The 23,719-nt window shown below is 37.8% G+C and overlaps 3 protein-coding genes across 3 annotated transcripts; all 3 read left to right on the top strand.

The window, feature by feature from the left end:
• The first annotated feature begins 431 nt into the window (after positions 1–431).
• Positions 432–3,196, top strand: LOC113291845. The gene is made up of 3 exons (XM_026541334.1): positions 432–765; positions 908–2,121; positions 2,225–3,196. Exons 1-3 carry the CDS (start codon positions 432–434, stop codon positions 3,194–3,196), a joined length of 2,520 nt encoding a protein of 839 aa, XP_026397119.1.
• Positions 3,197–11,416: 8,220 nt separating this feature from the next.
• LOC113291844 (protein FAR1-RELATED SEQUENCE 8-like) lies at positions 11,417–12,151 on the top strand. Its single transcript, XM_026541333.1, has one exon. The coding sequence runs from the start codon at positions 11,417–11,419 to the stop codon at positions 12,149–12,151; it is 735 nt and encodes a 244-aa protein (XP_026397118.1).
• Positions 12,152–20,062: 7,911 nt separating this feature from the next.
• Positions 20,063–21,215, top strand: LOC113291843. Its single transcript, XM_026541332.1, has 2 exons — positions 20,063–20,419; positions 20,823–21,215. The coding sequence occupies exons 1-2, from the start codon at positions 20,063–20,065 to the stop codon at positions 21,213–21,215; spliced, it is 750 nt and encodes a 249-aa protein (XP_026397117.1).
• Positions 21,216–23,719: the final 2,504 nt, after the last annotated feature.

Raw genomic sequence — 23,719 nt, 5'->3', positions numbered from 1 at the left:
GAGGCATATTAAATAATATTAAAATAGGGTCACTAAATAAAAAACAACATCACTCCTTATTCATCTTTTTTGATAATGACATAACTACCCTTATATAATAAGTGTTAATACTTCATGATTATGTAAGGATAGTTATGTATGGGTTATTTCTTGAACTCTATTATTGGGGCTTATAAAGTCAAGCTTTTTTGGGGCTTTCTAGGGTCACCAAATATCAATTGGGACACCCCTCAATATATATTTCTATAAAAGACTAATATGACCCGTATGATTTTAGATAATAAAACCTGATTAACATTATTAGTCGTGATTAACAAATGAATTAAGACTAATTCATCTCTTTAAGTGAAGTGATGAAACTGAAAATCAAAACTAAAGAAATTCAGAGGGAAGAGAAGAAGAAGAAGAAGAAGAAGAAAATTTTGGAGAAAATGAGTAATTCAAGCAAAACTTTTGATCTTAAAGAAGAGTTATCTAACCTGCAAGCTACAGATATTTATGGCAGCAATACTTCTAAAGTCATAGAGTTAGAGAAGCAGATTGAATCTTTAAATGATATTCAAGCAAGTTCAAACAAACAGAAATCAAGGGATAGGTTTTATAATGACATGGACAAAAATTCCAAGTACTTCCATATTAGAGCCAACCAAAGAAGAACAAGAAACAAGATAGATTCACTTAAAGCTCCAGATGGTTCCTGGTGTCAAGATAAATCTTCAATAGAGCAGATGCTAGTAAATCACTTTCAAACTATCAGTACTACAGGTAATCCAGCAGATTGCCACAACTTTCTTCAACATATCCCTTCCTGCATCACTCAGCAAGACAATGAAGAACTGGTTGCAATCCCAAGTGAACAAGAAATACACAAAGCTCTTATGTCCATGGAGCCCCTGGACTTCCCCAGGACCAGATGGTTTTCTTCCTGGTTTCTATCAATCTCAATGGTCAGTGGTTAAAGATGATATTTGCAAAGTGGTTCAAGCTTTTTTTCACTCAGGTTTTCTATTGAAGAAATTAAACAGCACTAGAGTAACTTTAATTCCCAGAGTTAACTCAGCTCAAAAACCAGAAGATTTCAGACCCATTACTCTTTGTAATACAATTTACAAAATTATTTCCAAAGTCATTGCACTGAGAATAAAGAAGGATATGGTAAACATCATTTCTCCCATGCAATCAGCATATGTCCCACGGAGATTGATCTCTGAAAATATTTGTTTGGTTCAAGAATTAGTTCAAGCTATGAAGAAGAAAAAAGGTAGAACTGGTCACTTGGCTTTAAATATGGATATATCAAAAGCCTATGATAGGCTAGAATGGAAGTTTCTTATGAATGTTCTTAAGAAGTTTGGCTTTTCTGAAAAGTTATGTCAGCTCATACATCAATGTATCTCAACTACACAAAATGAGATTATGGTTAATGGATCTCCATCTCCTTCTTTCAAACCTACAAGAGGTATTAGGAAAGGGGATCCTCTCTCCCCTTACCTGTTTATTCTAGCAATGGAGCCATTCTCAAGAAATATGAATCATTATGAAGTCACAAAACAGTTAACAGGTATGAAAATATCAAGATCTGCTCCAAAGATTAACCATTTGCTATTTGCAGATGATTGTCTCTTGTTTTGCAAGGCAAACTTAGACCAAACCAGGAAGCTTCTTCAACTTATAGAAGACTTCAGTTCTTGCTCTGGTCAGCTCATCAATTTCCATAAATCAGCAATTTATTTTAGCAAGAATATGTCTCCTTCATCTTGTCAAACAGTAAGTGGTTTTCTTCAAGTCAGGCAAATGAATCTCAATGAGGAAAAATACTTGGGTCTTCTATTCTTTATTGGTAGAAACAAGAAAATTCCTTTCTCTATTCTAAACAGTAAAATGGAAGCAAGACTAACAAAATGGAGATGTTTTAATATGTCTGAAGCTGCTAGGTCTGTAATGGTCAGAGGTGTTACAAATGCAATACCAGTTCACCATATGCTGAGTTTCAAATTACCAGATTCTACCATCAAGAAAATGAACTCAACACAGCAAATGTTCTGGAGGAGAAAAAGAGTCAAACAAGGGAAGGCAACTGATAACTTGGAAAAGTGTGAATGCTCCAAAAGAAGAAGGAGGGTTGGGCTTTAGAGATCTGCATCTGTTCAATAGAGCTCTCTTGGCAAAATCCTCATGGAGATTGTGTACAGATCAGACTTCTATATGTGCTAAATGTTTACAGGCAAAATACTTCCCTGATGGCCAAGTTTCTAATATAAAGAAAGGCAAAAACACCACTTGGTCTTGGACTAGCATCAGTTATGAGATTAACTTCATCCTCAAGTTCAGTTTTTGGTCTCTTGGTAATGGCCATAAAATTCTTATTTGGAAGCATAACTGGGTGCATGGAATGCATGAACCGCCAATTCCTAAACAAGGTGCTATTAATACTTCCCATTATACTCATGTTTATCAACTTATGGCTGCTGACAACTGCAGTTGGAATTCAGATCTGCTATTCTCACTTTTTGAAGATCAGACTGCAAATGTTATTCTTAATATTAATATTTTTCCAGACTATGAAGATAAACTTGTTTGGACCTTGGAGAAAAATGGAGGTTTCTCAGTCAAGTCTGCCTACAAGAAAATGTTTCAAGAGAAAAATGCAGGTCAAATAGTTAGTGATGATATGAAGAGTGTTTTTAAAAGGTTGTGGAGGTTGCCATTATTGCCAAGAGTCCAGCAATTTCTCTGGAAATGTGTGAGGGATGTTCTTCCTTCAAGAGATAAACTAACGCATGTTATTGATGGTGATTATAGTTGTTCTTTCTGCAAGCAAGTCACTGAAACAACTTCTCACTGTATTCTGGAATGGCACATCGTTCACTTGGTCTTGTTTGCTGTGTTGGGTGTAAGAAGTCCTTCTGATGTCACTCTCAAAGACTGGATAATAAGTCATTTCACGCAGTTTCAATCTGGACAGATTAATGAAGATATAATCTGCAGAATAGCTATTGTAGCTTGGTGCATATGGTCTCACAGATGTGATACCATTTTCAAGGGAGTTTCAGTGTCACCTGAAACTATTATTCAAAACTGCAGGAAGTATCTTTCTGATTTCACTGACATGTGTCGGAAGAAAACTGTAAACCCTCATAGGCAGAACAGACATAATTTGCATTGGTCTCCTCCTCCCAGAGAAACAATCCATTAGGATAGGTTCATTTTGGCGGAGGCCTTCAGACAGATATGGGAAACGCCTTTCACTAAACATCAAAACCATCTATGTTTTTCTATATACATCTTCTTGATCTATCCATGTGATTAGTTTTGACTCTGAATATGATGTCCATAGTGAAAATATCTGAGTAGGGATCTGTCACTTATATATGAATTTTAGTATGCTTGAGTGCAAACTCGTGTACAACAATTGGAATTTCGCATCAGGGTACTTCCTCATGTAGTCAATAAGTATGCCAACCAAGGAGATTCTTTAGTGCCTTCCAAGGTTCTGCGTAAATAGTTAGGGTCTGGAGTAGTAAAGGTTTTGTGGGTATATCTCTTGTAAGCCCTCCGGAGACAACACTCCGCCACTAGGTCCACCTAGGGGTTTAAAGGCTTATTGCATACGCTAAATGAAATCGACGATGCCTGCAACAGTGAGTTAGGATTTTATTTTGTAGTTTTGATTTGCTCGGGACTAGCAAATAATAAGTTTGGGGGTATTTGATAGACGCATTTATGTGTCTATTTTCATATCTATTGTGTATATTGTTAGTACCCATTTTTGTACTTATTTCGGTATTTTATCTCTTTGTAGGTGTTTTTGGAGAAATAAGCTTTTGCGGCGAAATTGGCTCGAAAAGTTGTTAAAGGCACCTGGGAGGACATTTTCTATTCGGACTCTCGCTTTGGATAAGGGGTAACCCATTTCGGGCATGTGCTAAAAGGACACCAGAACTGGATAGGGGGAGGTCATCTTCTTCAAAATTCAAATGCAAAAAATGGCGGGAAAAATTTACAACAGTTCTGGCAGATTTAGGGTTGGATTATTGGACGTGTTTTAATGAGATTCAATGGCCTATTTTCATGGGATGGACGTGATATAGATATACAATGCTAATATGGGTGATTTCATGGGCTGAATTTGGCTAGAATAGCCGGAAAAAGGAAATCAAGGTTAAGTTACACACGGGTCCCTGTTTGGAGCTATTTTTGGAATTCTAGGGAGATTAAAGTACTTCCCAAAGATTGATATCTATCCAAGGAAGAGTTTGAGATAAGTGGGAAAGCTCAGAAACGCGTAAAACAAATTTGGGAAGCGATTATTGCCGTGACTGCCAAGAAAGGAAAAAGGGAATTTTGATGCGATTTGGGAAAGATTCAATGACCCTTTTGTGTATAAATAGGATGCTTAGGTCCCCTAGAAGAAGGACGAGGAGTTTGGGGTCGATAGGAGAGCTCAGGAGGCGAGAATCAGAGATTACAGGAGGCCCGTCTCTGTTGTTGCTGCTGCTACACGAAGATCCTGAAGAACACGAAGAACGGACTTCCACAGACAGTCGTTCTTCTACAGTGACAAGGACAGACGCAAGACAGTCTTAAAACAACAGCAACAGAAGCACTTCAATGTTATCGTTCTTTTCTGGACGCCTTCTGTGGGTCGCAGATTCACTGATTTTATTCTTTTCACTCTTTTAATCAACTTTTGAGCTATAAACATGTATTTTGAGCAATTGATTAATATGAGGAGCTAAACCCAAACACTAGGATGACGGAGGAAGCCCTATTTCACGCATGTGGTAGTTCTAATAATTCTTTTATGACTATTTGCATTGATTTTTAATCGATTTATGATTTTTATTGAATGAGTGTGATTTCGTTTGATGGTGTATGCTTGGTCTATGTATTTTTGGTACATCATGCTTTTGATTTACAGTCATTGCTTTTCAATAATCTATTTTTGGCAAAGAATAAGAGTCCATATTTTTATTATTTGAACTATAATTGATTGGAATTATTATTTGAGTCACATGAATGGAATTTGGTGGAATCCTGAGTCTCAGTCTCTCTCGACATTGTGACAAACCTTTTGTATATATATATATATATATATTATATTTTTATTTTAAGTCTAGAACCCAATCTTATCAAGTCCGAGTTGAACGAATCTTATTACCACTTTTTCTACAATAATTAAAATCATATCAATTTTTGGCGCCGCCGACGCGGATTTGTATTAGGTTTTAGGTTTTAGATTTATTTTATTTCTTTTAGAATTTTTGTTCTCTTTTACGCCTTTGGTATTTTTTGATTCTTTTTAGATTTCGAGCGAAGCTACAAGGAAAGAAAAAGTGTTATAAAAGGAAAGCATCGCCAAAGAAGGAAAGAAAAGAGGAATCCGAAAGGAGTGAAGAAGAAGATTTTGTATATAGTTATTTTGTTTTATTTTTAGAAACTGTAAATAAGGTGTTATTTTTGTAATTTTTCTTTTCCTTTTTGGACATTTTTATTTTTGGACTTTTTGGACATTCTTGGACATTATTTTTAAACCCTAAGAAAGGGTCAAAATTAAATATCAACTGTTTGCAGGGAAGGACGACAGTTACGATACTGTCTCGGCCCCTCGGGTTCGTACACTAACATCGGAGTCGGTGGCCTGAGTCGACTTCAACGGTTCATCGCCCGTCTGGTACGGGAGGTAAGACTCTATCCACCCACGAATCCCCTGTCAGTGGGTTTTATTTTGTGATAACTCACACCCCTGCAAAAGAATGTCGAACTGGTATCACAATAGCCAATACAACGAATATCCGACTGAGTTTCAAAATGGACGTTACAATTTTAACCATAGTGTGAATAGTGATTGGGAACATCAACCTTTTCAAGGTTACGGCTCATACCATGGTGAGCCCAATTACTATACACACACACACCGGTCATACGAGCAAGAAAATAAGGATTATTATAGTACTAGTTCCTCGTCTTTGGACAATATAATGAAAATGTTGAAAATTAGTCCTTATTATGATCCTTCTGAACCTGTTCTTCCTCTAGAAGAGTCTCTCAAACAATTAACTGAGAATACAAATAGGTTTGTGTTAGAAATGAATAAACAAAATGTACCCATGAGTGAACCTTCTATACACGATACCATAAGGAAGTCATGTGAGTCGATTCAAAAGCTTTTATTAGAGGCCCAGAACAGAACTTCTCAAGATAGTCTTAATTTCCAATATAGTGTTTCCAATAGTACCCTTGAAAATGAGGATAGTTATTTGCATAATCAAGATGTCGAGGTTAGAATTGGTAACACCACTTTAGATGAGGTTCAACCATTTTCATGCTATTATGATGATTATGACGAGGATAGTGTTGATGAAGAATTTGAAATATGTAGGCATAGTGATCAGGAATTTGTTACTCCAAATGAACTTTATGATGATAGTGTTATTTCTGGTTCAGATCCCGATAATTTTAATGATTATTCACCTATTCAAAAGGACGAGGATTTGATTAGAGATACCACTTCTTTAGATGATGTAGTATTTCCTTTTGATTACGAAGTCGATAATGGTTTAGAGGAACGAGTTTATTCTGAGAATATCGTTTTAGAGTCTAGCAATTTAGAAACAATAGTCTTAGACGAAGAAGATGAAATCGTAGAGCATTTAAACATGTGTGAGGAGGCATCACCTGAGTATAACCTAGAAGAAGCAATTGACCATTTTCAGGAATCTAATGACCTTGAAATTAGGGAAGTTGTGACTAGTCTTTCTAGAGACACTGAAAACTCTAAGTTTGGGGGTGATTATCATTCTCCATGTGCTTTAACTATTAGAAAGGTCCCTCACTTGGGACTTGACATATGTGCCTCAACCATTTTAAAAGATTATCTTCATACACGTTTTCCTGAACCTAGTGATGTCCATAAGGAAGTTCAGTTGTTAGAAACCCATCCTCTGGTTGATGAGGTTAGACCAGGCTATGATACTAAGATCGACTTTGTTTTCCCACCAAATACTTTTCTTCCAAATGTGGGAATGAATGATTTTCAAATGTGTCGAATATTAAGTTTTGAGACTAACCCTAAGTACTTTAGGAAAATAGAACTGACACATTTGCTTAAGATAGACCACCACTCTCATTGTGGTCAGCTGTGTGAGTCAAAACTGATTGACTTTAAGGATCCACAATTATTCAGGTTATTATTATGTGCTTTTAAATTTTTACTTGAGTTTCTTCAGACTCTAATACCTGAACCGGATCTTAGCTTTGAGGAATTCCAACCCATGAAAATATTTTATTTGGACCCAGTTATAGAACCTGAACCTGAACCATAGCTAGCTGTAGTTGTCTTAAATAGGAAACTAGCCAAGGGTGTGCTTTATTTGTTTATTTTCTTGACAGGTTGCAGATTCCTTTTATTTGTGATAGCTCTATTTGGTTTTGATGACCCACAGAAATTTCGTCTATTACTTTATGATTCTTTGAGGTGACTAATCCTTTCTTAGTCTGGCTGAAGACTTTAAACTTAGCACTTCTTGGGAGGTAACCCAACATTCATGCAACACGGCAATATCTTTCCTTATCTCTTTTGCTTCAAATGGTAACAGTTTCTCCTTGTTCGTGCTTTTAATTTATCTTTAGAACATTGAGGACAATGTTAGATTTAAGTTTGGGGGTAGGGGAGAAACTTTTTAGTTGCATTAATAAACTCCAGAGCCTAGAAATTTATGTTTATTAAGGATGGCACTAACCAATCTAAGTGGATGGAAGCATTTTGGTTGTAGGAGTTGAGGAACCAATCTGATTAGATGGCAACATCTAGAAGAGTCTATTCATAAAAGCACAGAGCTCAGGTGTTAGAAATAACATGATAGTTTCACCATATCTCGTTGAGTCCTTTTCACTTCTATTTTTATTTTGTTTTTAAACTATGTTTCTCTAAGTGATAGGTGGGGCCCACGATTCAATTTGTTACCAATGCTAGGGTGAATTAGAGTGATTGAGATACCAAAAAAAAAATGGTAGTTACCAAAAAGTTGAAAAAAAAAAGACCAGACCAGACCATTTGACCAAAAGGAATAAATTCAATAAAGTCGACCACTGGTACCCTTGTATATGCCAGTAGTGTTGACCTAGAGTTAGGTTATCGACCACTGGTTCCCTTGTATATGCCAGTGTGTTGATATTAGTCAGACTAATATCTCAATCTATTAGGATAGGTTCATTTTGGCGGAGGCCTTCAGACAGATATGGGAAACGCCGTTCACTTAGTAAACATCAAAACCATCTATGTTTTTCTATATCCATCTTCTTGATCTATCCATGTGATTAGTTTTGACTCCGAATATGATGTCCATAGTGCAACTATCTGAGTAGGGCTCTGTCACTTATATATGAATTTTAGTATGCTTGAGTGCAAACTCGTGTACATCAATTGGAATTTCGCATCAGGGTACTTCCTCATGTAGTCAATAAGTATGCCAACCAAGGAGATTCTTTAGTGCCTTCCAAGGTTCTGCGTAGATAGTTAGGGTCTGGAGTAGTAAAGGTTTTGTGGGTATATCTCTTGTAAGCCCTCCGGAGACAACACTCCGCCACTAGGTCCACCTAGGGGTTTGAAGGCTTATTGCATACGCTAAATGCAATCGACGATGCCTGCGACAGTGAGTTAGGATTTTATTTTGTAGTTTTGATTTGCTCGGGACTAGCAAATAATAAGTTTGGGGGTATTTGATAGACGCATTTATGTGTCTATTTTCATCTCTATTGTTATATTGTTAGTACCCATTTTTGTACTTATTTCGGTATTTTATCTCTTTGTAGGTGTTTTTGGAGAAATAAGCTTTTGCGGCGAAATTGGCTCGAAAAATTGTTAAAGGAACCTGGGAGGACATTTGCTATTCGGACTCTCGCTTTGGATAAGGGGTAACCCATTTCGGGCATGTGCTAAAGGGACACCAGAACTGGATAGGGGGAGGTCATCTTCTTCAAAATTCAAATGCAAAAAATGGCGGGAAAAATTACAACAGTTCTGACAGATTTAGGGTTGGATCATTGGACGTATTTTAATGAGATTCAATGGCCTATTTTCATGGGATGGACGTGATATAGATATACAATGCTAATATGGGTGATTTCATGGGCTGAATTTGGCTAGAATAGCCGGAAAAAGGAAATCAAGGTTAAGTTACACACGGGTCCCTGTTTGGAGCTATTTTTGGAATTCTAGGGAGATTAAAATGCTACAAAACTTCCCAAAGATTGGTATCTATCCAAGGAAGAGTTTGAGATAAGTGGGAAAGCTCAGAAACGCGTAAAACAAATTTGGGAAGCGATTATTGTCGTGACTGCCAAGAAAGGAAAAAGGGAATTTTGATGCGATTTGGGAAAGATTCAATGACCCTTTTGTGTATAAATAGGATGCTTAGGTCCCCTAGAAGAAGGACGAGGAGTTTGGGGTCGAGAGTAGAGCTCAAGAGGCAAGAATCAGAGATTACAGGAGGCCCGCCTCTGCTGCTGCTGCTGCTGCTACACGAAGATCCTGAAGATCACGAAGAACGGACTTCCACAGACAGTCGTTCTTCTACAGTGACAAGGACAGACGCAAGACAGTCTTAAAACAACAGCAATAGAAGCACTTCAGTTTTATCGTTCTTTTCTGGAGGCCTTCTGTGGGTCGCAGATTCACTGATTTTATTCTTTTCACTCTTTTAATCAACTTTTGAGCTATAAACATGTATTTTGATCAATTGATTAATATGAGGAGCTAAACCCAAACACTGGGATGACAGAGGAATCCCTATTTCACGCATGTGGTAGTTCTAATAATTCTTTTATGACTATTTGCATTGATTTTTAATCGATTTATGATTTTTATTGAGTGAGTGTGATTTCGTTTGATGGTGTATGCTTGGTCTATGTATTTTTGATACATCATGCTTTTGATTTACAATCATTGCTTTTCAAAAATCTATTTTTGGCAAAGAACAAGTGCCCATTTTTATTATTTGAACTATAATTGATTGGAATTATTATTTGAGTCACATGAATGGAATTTGGTGGAATCCTGAGTCTCAGTCTCTCTCGACATTGTGACAAACCTTTTGTATATATATTTTCTATTTTTATTTTAAGTCTAGAACCCAATCTTATCAAGTCCGAGTTGAACGAACTTTACTACCACTTAAAAACTACATCAGTCACCCTTCATCTTCAAAATATGATAACATATTATTACCCATCAACAACGATCGGTTTTTTGCTGATTTTCCAGAAAATCATGAAATTTTTTCTCAAACTCAAAATAACCCCTATGAACCTTACTATGATTTCGAAGGACCAACCCAAGAAGAAGAAGAAATCCGAGAACCCAATGCTCAAGATTACCAGGTATACCTCTATTCTAGCTCCGGTTTCAGTTCTTAAGCTCATAGTGGCTAGAAGTTTCGATTTTTTCCTTCCGAAAACCCTAGGTTTCTAGCCGCCAGGTAGAATAACGGCTCGGAAACAATGCGTTCCTGGCCGAAACTCTGTTATACGGCTCACAGTTCATGAACTCCTGGCCGTAACTCTGTTATACGGCTCACAATTCATGAACTCCGAGCAATAACAATATATTACGGATGGGACGATGAAAGTTTCATGGTCGTAATTAGTCAATTACGGCCAGGTTTTTTCTACGTGCATGGGTAGCATTTAATACTGTCGGCGGCGGTTAGGTTTTCTGGACGAAAGTATTAAATGCTTTTTAATGCTGACGGCGTCGTCTGGGTTACCTAACCGTTTACCGGTTTACGGATGGGTTTCTAAGCTGAAATAAGACTCATCCAAAAAACAGGGAAATAAACGGCCAAAAAACTCCTATACGTAAACACTTTACGTCTAGGATATACCTAGTCGACCCAGCCGTAAACACGTTACGGCTAGGATATACCTAGTCGACCCAACCGTAAACTCTGTTACGGCTCTAACTTTCCCTTTTGACCCAGCCGTTTTTGTATATTTATTTTTAATAACTGATGTGACATCTTTAATTTTGTTATAGATCGTGTCATACGTTCCGGTGGAAGACCAAGAGGTGGTTATAGAAGACCAAGAGGTGGTTATACAAGACCAACCGCTACCGGTGCAAGTTTCCGAGGACACAAGTGCTCACTATGCAAACAACTATGAGTGGAAAGATCCGAAAGATGCAAAGAAGTGGGCTCGAGAACAAGGACTGAAAAATATGTGCATCATAGTCCAGAATAAACAAGTTACAAAAACAAGCTTTCAAATGGTTTGTGAGTGTAGTGGAAAGTATGAGAGTCATTAGAAGAAGGGTAGTGAGTATAATCCAAAAACAACGAGGAAGAGGGGACGTCATAATACGAAGAAATGCGGATGCCCTTTTAATCTTCAATTTAAATTTAACGACGACAAGAAAATGTGGTATATGGAAAAAGTCGTCTCGGGTTATCATAGTCATCCTATTCCGAAAAGTTTGATCAACCATCCTTATTCGGCAAGGCTCAACCCTTTGGAAAAAGATTTAGTACGCGTGTTGAGTAAAAGACGTACAAGACCTATTGATATTCTTAGTGGCGTGAAGGTGTTAAGCCCCTCAAACTCATCCTCATTGTCGACTATCTATAAAGAAAGAGAAAAATTTAGAAATGAGTCATGGCAAGATAGGGTGCTTATGCAACAATTATTGTTTTTGTTTGAGGAGGCAAACTACTCTACCGCCTACGACATGAATAACGAAGGTGAAGTGGAATATCTTTTTATCGCGAATCCGGAATGTGTAGAATTGACAAGATGCTTCCATCAAATTCTCTTTATGGATTGCACGTATAAAACAAACAGATACAACATGCCAATATTGAACTTTGTTGGGCAAACATCTACCAAGTCGACATTTAACGTTGCATTTTGTTTCTTGAAAGACGAGTCCAAGGAAAGTTATTTGTGGGCATTGCAAAAGGTCAAGCTATTGTATCAAGAAGGTTATACTCCTAGGGTGTTGATTACGGATAAGGAGCAATCGTTGATGTGGGATATATCACGTGTTTTCCCGATGCGCGTCACCATCTTTACACGTTTCATATATGGAACAATGTGCAAACTAATTGCAAGAGGGTTATTTTTCCAACAAGGAAGTCCGAAATGGGGAGGATAAAAAAAATACCAATGGAGAAACAACAAGATGCCAAAGATAAGTTTAAGATCGATGATGAGATAGCAGAGTTGAAATGGGTGGAATTTCAACGTGATTGGGAACAATTAATATGGTCGCTCACGCAAGATGCTTTTTTCGTAAGAGAGTGTTTTCTATTGGAAAAATGGGATAACTACCCGGATGTTATAGAATATTTGAAGAAGGAGTTATTGGATCCCCACAAAGAGAAGTTTGCAAGTGCACGGGTAAACCGTTATAGACATTATGACAACCAAGCCACAAGCACGGTGAAGTCGTCTCACTATCGGTTCAAAAGCAAGTTAAATGGTTGTGATGGTGGATTTGTTGTTGTTTTTGAAGCCATGGATGAATATTTCAAGCGTGATCTTCATAGAATTAAAGGGGAATTTGAATGGAGCCGATCTAGAAGGATTTTCGATTGCAGGGAGAACCCTTGGCTCCGGGGATTACATTTATGCGTTTTCCAATGGGCAATCCTAAAAATTACGGAGCAAGTGGAGGCTTCGGAGGATAATCATATTCCACCAGGAGTTAGATGCATTTTTCCCATCAAGACGGTTTTGGGCATCCCATGTAAACATATGGTAGCCAATTACCCCACAAGGATGATTCCGATCGAAGATATAGATCAATTTTGGAAACAACTAACATTCACCGATCCATTACCCAATCAAGGTCTTGGGGAGGTGTTTTGCGACACGGACACACACAAGAAACTTTTTGACAAGTATGCTTCTTTATTACCGGCGCAAAGGCAACTTTGGTTGTATGAATTGCGGAAATTCAATCGTCCTTTCACTAGAGATGATATTTTTGAACCTCCCAAGGTGAAGGGAAGGGGTAGTCCATCAAACAAAAAAAAGAGGAAAGTTCGAAGGGCGGAAGGTAGGAGAAAGCTTCAAGAGGGTCCACAATTGACTCCGTCAATGCATAGAGATCCTTCGGGTTTTGAAACGTTGAACGAGTTGTACAAGGAGTCGAAAGATACGGCTACAAACAAACATAAGAGAATGGAAATGGAAAAAGGCGGACCGAGCCGAGCTAGTGAAAAGAAGGTAAAAGGCCCCAAAAATAAGGTGGCTATTGCATCCCAACAAGGTTCAAAAAGAAAGGTTAATGATGGAGTCAAAATTAAAGAACCGGTTGTTCTATCCCAAGAAGGTTCAATAAAGGGAAAGGAAATGGAAAAAGGCCGCAAGAAGAAGGTGGTTATGGCATCCCAACAAGGTTCAACAACAAAAAAAGGTAGTAGCGTCCAAAGGAAAGTTGGTAGTGCAATTGGTATGAAGAAATTAGCGAGAAGCCGGGGTAATAATGTCAAAGGAAAATCACCATTGGTTGAAGCATCGCGAATCACCCCACAAATAGTAGTTAGTGGTGAGAAAGAGACGGTTTATATGGACGTATGATCAGGGATAGCACCCCCTATAGATGATGAAGGTAATTATATCCGACCTACGTATACAATATACAAGAATTACATGCATTTTTTACCACATTTTATTCATGAGTACGTCAAGTCCACTGACGATGTTGCGGGGGACGGAAATTGTGGATACCATGTGTTCGTAGATCAACTTGGACCTTTTGAGCAGGCAAAAGATTGGGGTGACGACCAAATTACTTTTGTTAGGCTAAAGTGTTTGCTTGCTAGGTTCGAAGATCAGTGAGTTGGTGTGCTAGGTTCGAAGAAAGATTTGAATTGTGGACAACATTGCAGAGGTCTAGGGATGCGCCTTGTGTACTAATGAGTTCCGATGATGATGACTATGAGTAAATGTGGTGTCAAGGTTAGTGATAATATGACAACAATGTTATTTTGAAGGGTCGTGTGAACATTTGTATTTTGAATGTGATGTGAACCTTTGCTTTTGAATGTTCTTGTTTTTTGAATCACTCATTATAAATGATGAACATTTTAATCTAGTTTTATCACATGTTTAAAAAAATGAATTTTGAAATCACTCATTACGGCCAGGTTTTACGCTAACACGACCTAGCCGTTTAGTTGAAACGGCTGGAAATACCTGACCGTATACCTAAAAACGGCTGAAAAACCTCACAGTTTCAAAAGTTACGGCCTGAAAACTCAACCGAGATTACCAATTCACATATTACGGCAGGGAATTCAACCTGTAATGCCAAATGAACTGGTGTTTTAATTTTTTTCCCCAGAATTACGGCTGGGAATCCCACCCGTATTTCTGGGAACGATCAAGTTTACGGCTGATATTGCTGGTCGTAAACTAATATGCGGCTAGGAATTCCAGCCGTATCCTTAATTCACGGTTGGTTATCCCAGCCGTTTGTTACTTTGGATTGTCAGTAAATTGTGTTCTCGGCTAGATAATTAAAACACTAGTATGCATTCATTCAAGGTACATTAGTATCCAATTACTGAAAACAAGTTAAATCAACACAAAAACAAAGTCTTGAATGATAAAACCTAAGAAGATGGACATACTAAAACAAAGTCTTAAACAAGTATATAAACCACTTATTCAGCACGACCAATATTCTTGGGAACATCGTCAGAAGATGATGAAGAAGAACTTAGGGGAGTTGAGGAAGCACTAGTCCAATCATCAATTTCTTCGTCAGTATATAGATCATCCCTCATTGGATTATGTAACTCCTGAAGCCTGAGAAGCAGTGTTTTTTGTTGGTCGCAATCCAAATATAAGACCTCCTCAAGGTTACGTCGCAGTACCCTGGATATCCACTTAGATCGCTTAACCATCATCGTAGCAATGTCACACATTGGAAGCTCTTGGGCTTCTTTTTGCTTTTCAGGGTTCATACAAATGGTGAAAAACAAATCAGAGTTATACAATTACGGTTAGGAACTAACAAAAACCCATCTGTGGTAAACTTTATCGGCTGGGATAACTAGGACATACTAACCGTAAACAAAGTCTCGGTCATAAAAAATGTACACGACCTAGCCGTTTATATGATAACGGCTGGGAAATGGCCCATACCTAACCGTAATCTAGTAAATCGGCTAAGAAACATGGATAACGGTCAAGAACTACTTGTTACGGTTAGGATGTCCCATCCGTGTAACCATCAATTATGAAAACAATCATCTAACACAGGGCGTTTTTACGGTTGGGAAAGTCCCATTCGTGTACACATATAATGGTTGGGATATAAAAATTTCCTAACCGTTTAAGAGGTTAACTGATGGGAGTTCGTGATGTCCCAACCGTTAGGTTGCAATTACGGATAGGACGATATGATATCCCAGCCGTAAACCCTTCATAAATGAATTTTGAAATACCCTAAAATCATCAATCGAACCTATTTTTTCAATCTAATGGTAAAATAACTGGTGAGTTTTTCGATTCTTACCTAGTATGAGTCATTTGTGGAGGATTCACAGGTGTTTGAACATATTGGCTCACCACAAGAGGATTTGAAGATGTTTGGAGAGATTGGTTCACCACATCTCCATTAAAAGGAACATCAATAACTTGCCTTGTTTCGGAATCAAGGTTCAATCGGCCGGATCTTGTCACTCTTGGTCTTGCTGCCATCTTGAGATTCAATGGAGAACAAAAGTTTTTGAATTAGGTTTTAAAGAGTTTTTTGAGAAGATGAAGGAGAATAGAGAAAATGAATGGGGAGAGGTTTTGAATTAAGATTATGTTTTATTTAGAAAAGAGGGTAAATCAGACTTTTAAATGACTTGAATCTCCCCCCGTCTGATTTTTGCTTCCCCAAAGAAAAAAAGCCCCCAAATGGTCAAAGGAGCTTGACTCTCTAAGCCCCAATAATAGGATTCTATTTCTTTCCACTAAGCCCAGTATTGTATTGTTTTCATTTTTACATTTTCTAAAAAAAAAAAAAAAACTTTTAAAAATATATTTATAATATCAATTTTTTCGATTCTAGTGTTTTTTTTGTACAACTGATATTTATGCAAAACACTTCTAATATACCCTGTTAAAGACGAACCAGAGATGAGAGAGAAACATAGAGAGTGCGATGGAGGGAAGAAACTTATTCAATTGGATCGAAAAAGTTTTGAGATCTCATTGGATACTTTTGCGGATCGTGAGTTGATTAAGGTGTTGGAGAGAGGATAGGGAGGTGTTAGGGTTTGGGTGGCTTTGCCAGAGAGATTAGTGGTTTGGGTGATTGATTTACTTAAATCCATTCACAAAGGGAAGAACAAAGCTTTGAGGTATGAAGAAGAATATGGAGATAACGTTTTTGAAGTTAAGGTTCAGAACAATGCAGAGGGGGATTATATTAGGATTTCTAAACACAAGAAAGGTGATGGTGATAAGGGAGTGTGTTGAGATTATTAGTCCCATATTTTCTGGGAAATATAAGATTATGCGGTTTATAATCCTTAGGGCTTCTCCACTCATTGCCAATTGGTTTTGAGTTGGATGCTCGTATTCTAACATGGTATCAGAGCATGTTATTTGTGACGAGTCATTTGACCGTGCCTTTACTCCGACGTCACCCGATTTAGTGTCCACGTGTTAGACCCAACGAGGCTATACGTGAGGGGGCGTGTTGAGATTATTAGTCCCATATTGTCTGGGAAATCTAAGATTCTGCGGTTTATAATCCTTAGGGACTCTCCACTCATTGCCAATTTGTTTTGAGTTGGATGCCCGCAGACTTTAATTGAGTGAGTATTTGCATCCCTAGTGGGGATAACAAGAGTTGTTGGTCAATTATGGCGGAGGTTTTATATTGCTTTATGGATAAGGTAGGGTTAAAGAAGGTTGTGCAGGTGGTCCCTAAGGAGATTGATTTTCTTGGAATGGTTAAGCAATCTAAATCTAAGATTATTAGATCAAGATTGGTAGTCTTATCTCACAAGCTAAACTGGAACAAGGTAGCAGTCTCAATCAAACGAGAGATGGGGATACGAAGGTACATCATGATACAGGTTGTCAATGATTTAGAAGGAGTTATTCAGTTGGAAGAGGAGGAGTGGAAACAGCTTTGGAAACCATTGAGATGGCGGGATGAAGGTGTAGACTTTCATTTGCTATTTCAGGGGGGTTATCAAGGAGGGTGAAGGATAAGAATTTGGTGGATAGTAGTAAGAAGAAGGCGGAGGAGGGCTCTGTGTTTTCTATTAGTAAAACAATGGAGGAGATACAATGGTTTAAAGTTAGGGGGTTACACAAGTCAAAATGGTCGTCAAATTTGCTAGAAAAAATTGGAAATGTGATTTCTACAGGAGGGTTATCAAGAATAGCTACTGAAACTTTAAATTTAGAGGGTTTACATTTTTTTAGAGTGGCGGTGAATGGTACTCTGACACAGATTCCGGCAGTGGTGGTGATGGAGATGGAGAAGGAGAAGGTGGTGCTGACAGTGGAATAAGATCCGAATTACAAGAAGGAAAGACAGTTATCGGAGGCGGATTATGGGCGTGAACTGAGGAAGTTTGATGCAGCCGTTAGAGAAATTTCAAAATTCAAAAATGCGGTAGATGTTGAGTTGGTGGCCGGAATGAGGAGTTAGTTAGGGAAGAGTCAGCTGGTAGTGAGTCAGTGAGAAAATGTTAACGATTCAGCTGAGTCAGTTGCAGCTGTTTCAACTGGTACGAGAGGTTGGATTTACCATCTCAAGTCAAAGACTAATTTGAATTCTGGTTGTATGGTGGTCTTTGGTCAAAATTCGACCGTTGCTTGTTCTAATTCAAATGGAAAAGGAAGCGATAATACCAATTCATTTAGAGAGAGGGTAGAAGCAACAAAAAATAGGGAGGAGCAGAAGGGTATGAGGAATATCCATGAGGAGATAGTAGAAATCAATATGTTATCTAGTATCGAGAATTAGGTGGTGTCGAAACTAGGAGATGTTCAATTATCACATACTGAGAGTATGAAGAAGGTGATGGAGGTTGCAGAGCTTATGTTAAAACATTGTTGTGCGTATGGAGGTGTTTGTGAGGGGGATAAGAATAAGATAACAGAGGTGGTGATGAAACAAGTGCAAAAGTATAAAAAAAGATTCATGAAGGAAAATGCTAGGAAAAATAATGTGGTTGTGGAGCAGATAGAAGAGGGTTGGGTGAGGGAGTTAGTGTTGGTTAATGAAGACAACACTAACACAATAGTAAATATGGAAGAGACTGTGAATCAATTGGAAGTTGGTAACGGATTGTAAAATCATAAATTGGAATGTTAGAGGGCTGAATGCTTTTGATAAAATGACAGCATTGAAGGAGTTGATTTGGAATCAGAAATGTGACATTTGTTTGGTACAGGAAACTAAAATTATGAAGATGAATATATGGTTGGTAAAGCAATTGTGATTTGATGAGGATTTCGATTGGCTGAATCTTCCTTCTGCGGGGAGTCATGGTAATAGTGGGGGTTTATTGTCTATCTGGAACACCAATAAAGTTGTGAAAGTAGAAGAAAGGATGGGAGTTAATAACATCATTTTGGGGTTGTGTTCTAAGGTGAATGGTAAGAAGTGGGCAGTGTGTAATGTTTATTCTCCTTGTAGTTATAACGAAAGGGAGGAGTTTCGGAAGGATCTGGAGGTGGTAAGAAGTTGGTGGAATGGTCCATTATGTGTTACTGGTGATACGAATGCAGTGAGAAGTGAAGAAGAGAGAAATAGAGGTGAATGAGAGTCTAGAAATAATAATTTCTTGAATGATTATATTATGAAGAATGAGTTGGTGGATCTGCCATTGGTTGGGGGAGCATTTACTTGGTCTGACATGACAGAGGATCCTCTTCTTTGTAGGTTGGATAGGTTTCTTCTAAGTATTGATTTTGATTTACTTTTTCCATATTCTATTCAAGTTTCTCTAACAAGAGTGGTTTCAGATCATAAGCTTTTGATGTTGGTGACTAAGCCTAGTAGAAAGAGTAAACATTACTTTAAGTTTGAAAATGGGTGGCTGCTGCATAGGGATTTTTTCAAGAATGTGGAGAAATGGTGGGGAATTATGGAGTTCCAGGGGCAAGCTAGTTTTGTGTTCTTTAAAAAGCTTCAGAATTGAAGTTTTTTCTTAAAGAGTGGAGTATGAAGGAGTTTGGTGGTCTTAAAAAGGAAAAGAAGGAGCTTACTGAGAAGATTAATGTGTTGGATCAGATGGAGGAAAAACATAAGCTTTCTGATGAGCAATTTGAGAAGTGGTTGAAGAGTTTGTTGCAATTGAAGAAGATAAAAGCTATTGAGGCAAGGGAGTGGCATGCTAGAGCAAGCAAAATGAATTTAGGTGGGGGGATTCTAACACCTCTTAGTTTCATAGAATTGCTAATGCTAGAAAGAAGAGAAACACAATATCTAAGCTGGAGATTGATGGGGTGAAATGTTTTGAGCAGGAGAGTATAAAAGCTGAAATGAGAAGTTATTATGAAGGACTTTTTATTGAAAATAATGAAGTGTCATTTTCTCTTGATAATTTATTTTTTCCAAGTATTGCTGAAGGAGAGAAGGAAGAGTTGGAGAGGGAGTTTTCTGAAGCTGAAGTGTATGATGTTGTTAAGAATTTTGGTACTAATAAATCTCCAGAGCATGATAGGTTTTCTATGGAGTTTTACAATGTGTGTTGGCCTATAATTAAAAACTGATTTCATGAAGTTGATGGCTGAATTTTTTAGGTTTAGTTCTTGGGATTGGATGTTGAATTGTTCTTTCATTTCTCTTGTACCAAATAAGGAGGATTCTTGTATTTCTAAGGATTTTAGGCCTTTGAGTCTTTCGGGTAGTGCTTATAAAATTCTTTCAAAGGTTCTAGCAAATAGGTTGAAAACTGTGATGCATAAATTAGTTTCAGACTCACAGGGTGCTTTTATTAAGGGAAAACAAATTTTGGATGGTGTTCTTATTGCATGAGAGTGTGTGGACAGCATGTTGAAAGCTAGAAAACCTTGTATTCTTTTTAAAATAGATATGGATAAGGCTTTTGATAATGTGAGGTGGAGCTCTTTATTGAGAATTCTTGAGAAGCATGGTTTTGGTAGAAAATGGATATCTTGGATTAGGTGGTGTATTTCAATATCTCATTTTTCAGTTCTTGTGAATGGGAGTTCCACAGAGAAATTCAAACCATCTAAAGGATTAAGGCAAGGTGATTCTCTTTCACCTTTTTTATTTTTACTTGCGGTGGAGATTTTGTCAAAGTTAATTGATGATGTTGTTAGGAGGGATCAATTGAAAGGTTTTCAGGTGGTTGAAGGTGGGATCAACATTTCTCATTTACAATTTGCTGATGACACCTTATTGTTTGTGATTGCTAATGAGGAGGAGGTGAGAAGATTGTTGTTGATGCTTAGTTCTTTTGAGATTTTGACTGGATGAAGTTGAAGTTGGAGAAAAGATCCATGATTAGTGTGTGGGAGCAGATGATATTATTGAGACTCTGTCTTTGGAGGTGTTCTTCAGTTTGGGATGAGGTGGTGAAGAGAATGGAAGTAAAATTGGGTTCTTGGAAGAAGAAATTTCTTTATAAGGCTAGGAGGTTAGTTTTAATAAGAAGTTGTTTAGCAAGTTACCTGTTTATTTTCTTTCTTTAATTCCTATGCTAGTCAATGTGGAGAAGAAACTGAACAAGCTTATGAGAAGATTTCTTTGGGATTCTACTGATGTTAGAAGGAAAATAAGTCGGGTTTCTTGGCTTATAGTTTGTAAACTTAAATCTTTAGGTGGATAGGGTGTGAAGAATCTGAAATGTACAAGTCAAGCTCTTAAAGCTAAATGGGTATGGAGATATGCAACTGAGAAGAAAGATTTATGGAGGAGGGTAGTGCAACAAAAGCTAAAGAATAAGGAGGAAGTTAGTCCACCAACTAATGATGATACTGCTACTGGGAGGAGTAATTGGAAGAGTATTCTCAATAATACTTCTTTTGTGGATAAGGAGGTGAAATTTAAGCTTAACAATGGTAAATCAATAACGTTTTGGCTTGATGATTGGACTGCAACAGGTGCTTTGAAAGCAAGATATCCAGCAATTTACAAGGCTTGTAGGAATAAGAATGCTTCAATTGATGACATGATTGAGAATGGCAGATTAACTTGTCAAGTGAGAAGAAGATTGAATTAGAATGAGCAGTTTGAATGGGACATGCTCTGCAATGAGTTAGGTCCACTTCATGGATTGAATGAAGAAGCTGATTCTGTGAATATTATGGGAGGGTTTACAGTGAAGAAGTGTTATGAGTCTTTGGTTCAGGAGGAAGAAATTTGTGATTTCAACAAGTTCTTGTGGAAACAAGGTGGTCCACCAAAAGTGAGTTTTATGTTATGGGCTGCTTTTCACAATTCTTTGCATGTTTTTTCAATGTTGAACCACAGAGGGGGGCGCTATTCGAACTTCACATAAGAAAGGCAACTCGAAATGACTAACCCAAGTTGATTTACTTCAATACATGGACGAACCCAAAAATTGTAGTTGGGTGGGGCTAAACTGTCGAAGAAGTCTAGTAAAAGGGAAACTGTGTGAAAAAAAATGTCACACGGAATATCAATAACATTCAAATGAACCATCACTTAAAAGTTAACTGACTCTTAAAAACCCATAAATTGACAAGGTAAGTAAAAATTACAAATCACAATACATTTAGTTCTCATCAGAGAATGAACTAGGTAAATCACAATACAAACTTTTGATAATTTCGGTCAAGATCAAATCACTGGTTTGAGATGTCTCCAAATACCTTTCAATCTCTATAACTCTCCGTCTCAGTTATTGCAGTAAGCAACCGAGAGTTGTTTTCAATTTTAAATAGATTAAGATATAAGATATAGTTAAAAGGGAGTTGGTACTTGGTAGTGGTTTAGGTATGGGGCTATTGTTAGCTTACAATGGGCTATAAAAATAATCTCATAAATGCATATAGTAAAAAAATTTCTCTACCTGTGAGCGGTGGGCTAAAGCCCCACTTAGCCCCCTCATAGGTACGTTAGTGCTTCAATAACCTTACTTTAAAGATCCATTTTTCTTATGATGAAATAAATACTAGTGTTTGGATGAAACGACAAAAGATGACTATTACTCCGTTAATATAGTTTGCAATGTTAATAGTCTGAAGTCTGAATTTCAAGCTTTCATCTCTATTAATAATCAATATCTATACTAGAAAACTTCTTCAATAACTAGTTTTTCCATATCAGACTATCCAAAACACCATAGTTAGTACCAAAAGAATTGATAACACAGCCAGATTCATCTGAATCTGAGCTTGTACGTGCTCGATGTATCCTGTGATGATTTTTTACTCGTCTTTGAGGATGTTCACACGATCGTTCCAAAATTTGTCATCAGTAATATCACAATGGTCAATAATCACCTTACTTCTGAATCTTTTGACGACGGGTTCTCCATTTTCATTGTACTTCACTGTCTCCTCCACCTGAGTATAAAAACCAAAAACCATCTATGTGATTTTAGCCAGCACGTCAAAACACACATCTGTAAACATAGTGCAAGGTATATTTTTTTGGCGATACGAAAAAAATTCACCTTGTCCTTGAACACGCAGGATCCTTTACAAAATATGCCAGGTAGCCCAGTGTACTTTATACCAAACAGTTGGAGAAGTTTTTTAACCAGTGTAGGTGTAGATAATCCACAGGGTTAGGTGGCAAGATCTTAATCTATGATACACCAAAGAGGAAAGAGCGGCGAAGCACAAGATAAAACCAAATAGCGCAAAGAGCGAGGTGTCACGTGGGTCGGACGTGATGGCCCTATAGTTGCCGGATGGGACGTGACCCTTATCCTCTGACAAGTCGGACGGACGATCAGAAAGCACTCGGTCATACAAAGGGAGCTAGTCAAACAATGGGACAATAAGAAAGAAGGGTGACATCGTGTCAGCCAGACGATCAAGACTCGGCCTCGGGTGAAGAACTATCAAAGACTAAGACTCTATCGGCCATACCAGAAATATGGGTGAGCGCCAACACAGGCCCGATATGGAACATCTAAACTGATGTAATGTGACCAACATTGTAATTATGTTGTATGTAGACCTTGGCCTATAAATACAAGGGCTGGCCGAGAGAGAGAGGGGCAGGTTGAAAGAGGGAGAAACAAGACACTACATTTGAGAGTTTGAGAGTTACACCATTTGAGAAGGAGAGAACGCCTTGTAATCAAAGAAAATAAATAATAACATTCATCCTTTCACCCCGTGGACGTAGGTAATGATACTGAACCACGTATATCTTTGTGTCTATGTTTGTTGAACATCTTTACTTAGTTTTAATTCATCTTCTATACCATTGGATGTAGTGTGTGGTTTTATGCCACTACATTCTGGCGCCGACTAAGGGGAACGTTTAAGTTCTCCGGATACCTTGGTTGCGTGTGCCAACAGAGACGATCCAAAATCTCCTAAGAACACCTTGTGTGTTAGTTGATGCTACGGGATGAACTTTGTTTGGTGAGGTCTGTTTATGTTTGTTTAGTTTTGAAGTTTGTTGATATGGTTGAGTTTTCATTGTTGAAGTCGTGTCTTTAGCAAGTATTTGCAGTTGGGTCAATTCCGAGCAGTCGGGTTGATAGGGAATCCTTCAAGAGCTCTCAAATAACACTGTTAGCGT

Source organism: Papaver somniferum, chromosome 6 (assembly GCF_003573695.1).
Source record: "Papaver somniferum cultivar HN1 chromosome 6, ASM357369v1, whole genome shotgun sequence".
Taxonomy (NCBI): Eukaryota; Viridiplantae; Streptophyta; class Magnoliopsida; order Ranunculales; family Papaveraceae; genus Papaver; species Papaver somniferum.
The sequence above is the reverse complement of the archived record's forward strand: the minus strand, read 5'-3'. Positions and strand labels throughout refer to the sequence as shown.

Bases quoted from the DNA above. Each gene is read 5' to 3' on its own strand.
- LOC113291845 (XM_026541334.1), top strand. From the start codon at position 432: ATGAGTAATTCAAGCAAAACTTTTGATCTTAAAGAAGAGTTATCTAAC. The intron at 766-907 runs GTAATCCAGCAG...GGACTTCCCCAG, and splicing joins TCAAACTATCAGTACTACAG to GACCAGATGGTTTTCTTCCT. The intron at 2,122-2,224 runs GTTGGGCTTTAG...AAATGTTTACAG, and splicing joins GCTCCAAAAGAAGAAGGAGG to GCAAAATACTTCCCTGATGG.
- LOC113291844 (XM_026541333.1), top strand. From the start codon at position 11,417: ATGTGGTATATGGAAAAAGTCGTCTCGGGTTATCATAGTCATCCTATT.
- LOC113291843 (XM_026541332.1), top strand. From the start codon at position 20,063: ATGGATAAGGCTTTTGATAATGTGAGGTGGAGCTCTTTATTGAGAATT. The intron at 20,420-20,822 runs GTGAGAAGATTG...TTAGGTGGATAG, and splicing joins TGATTGCTAATGAGGAGGAG to GGTGTGAAGAATCTGAAATG.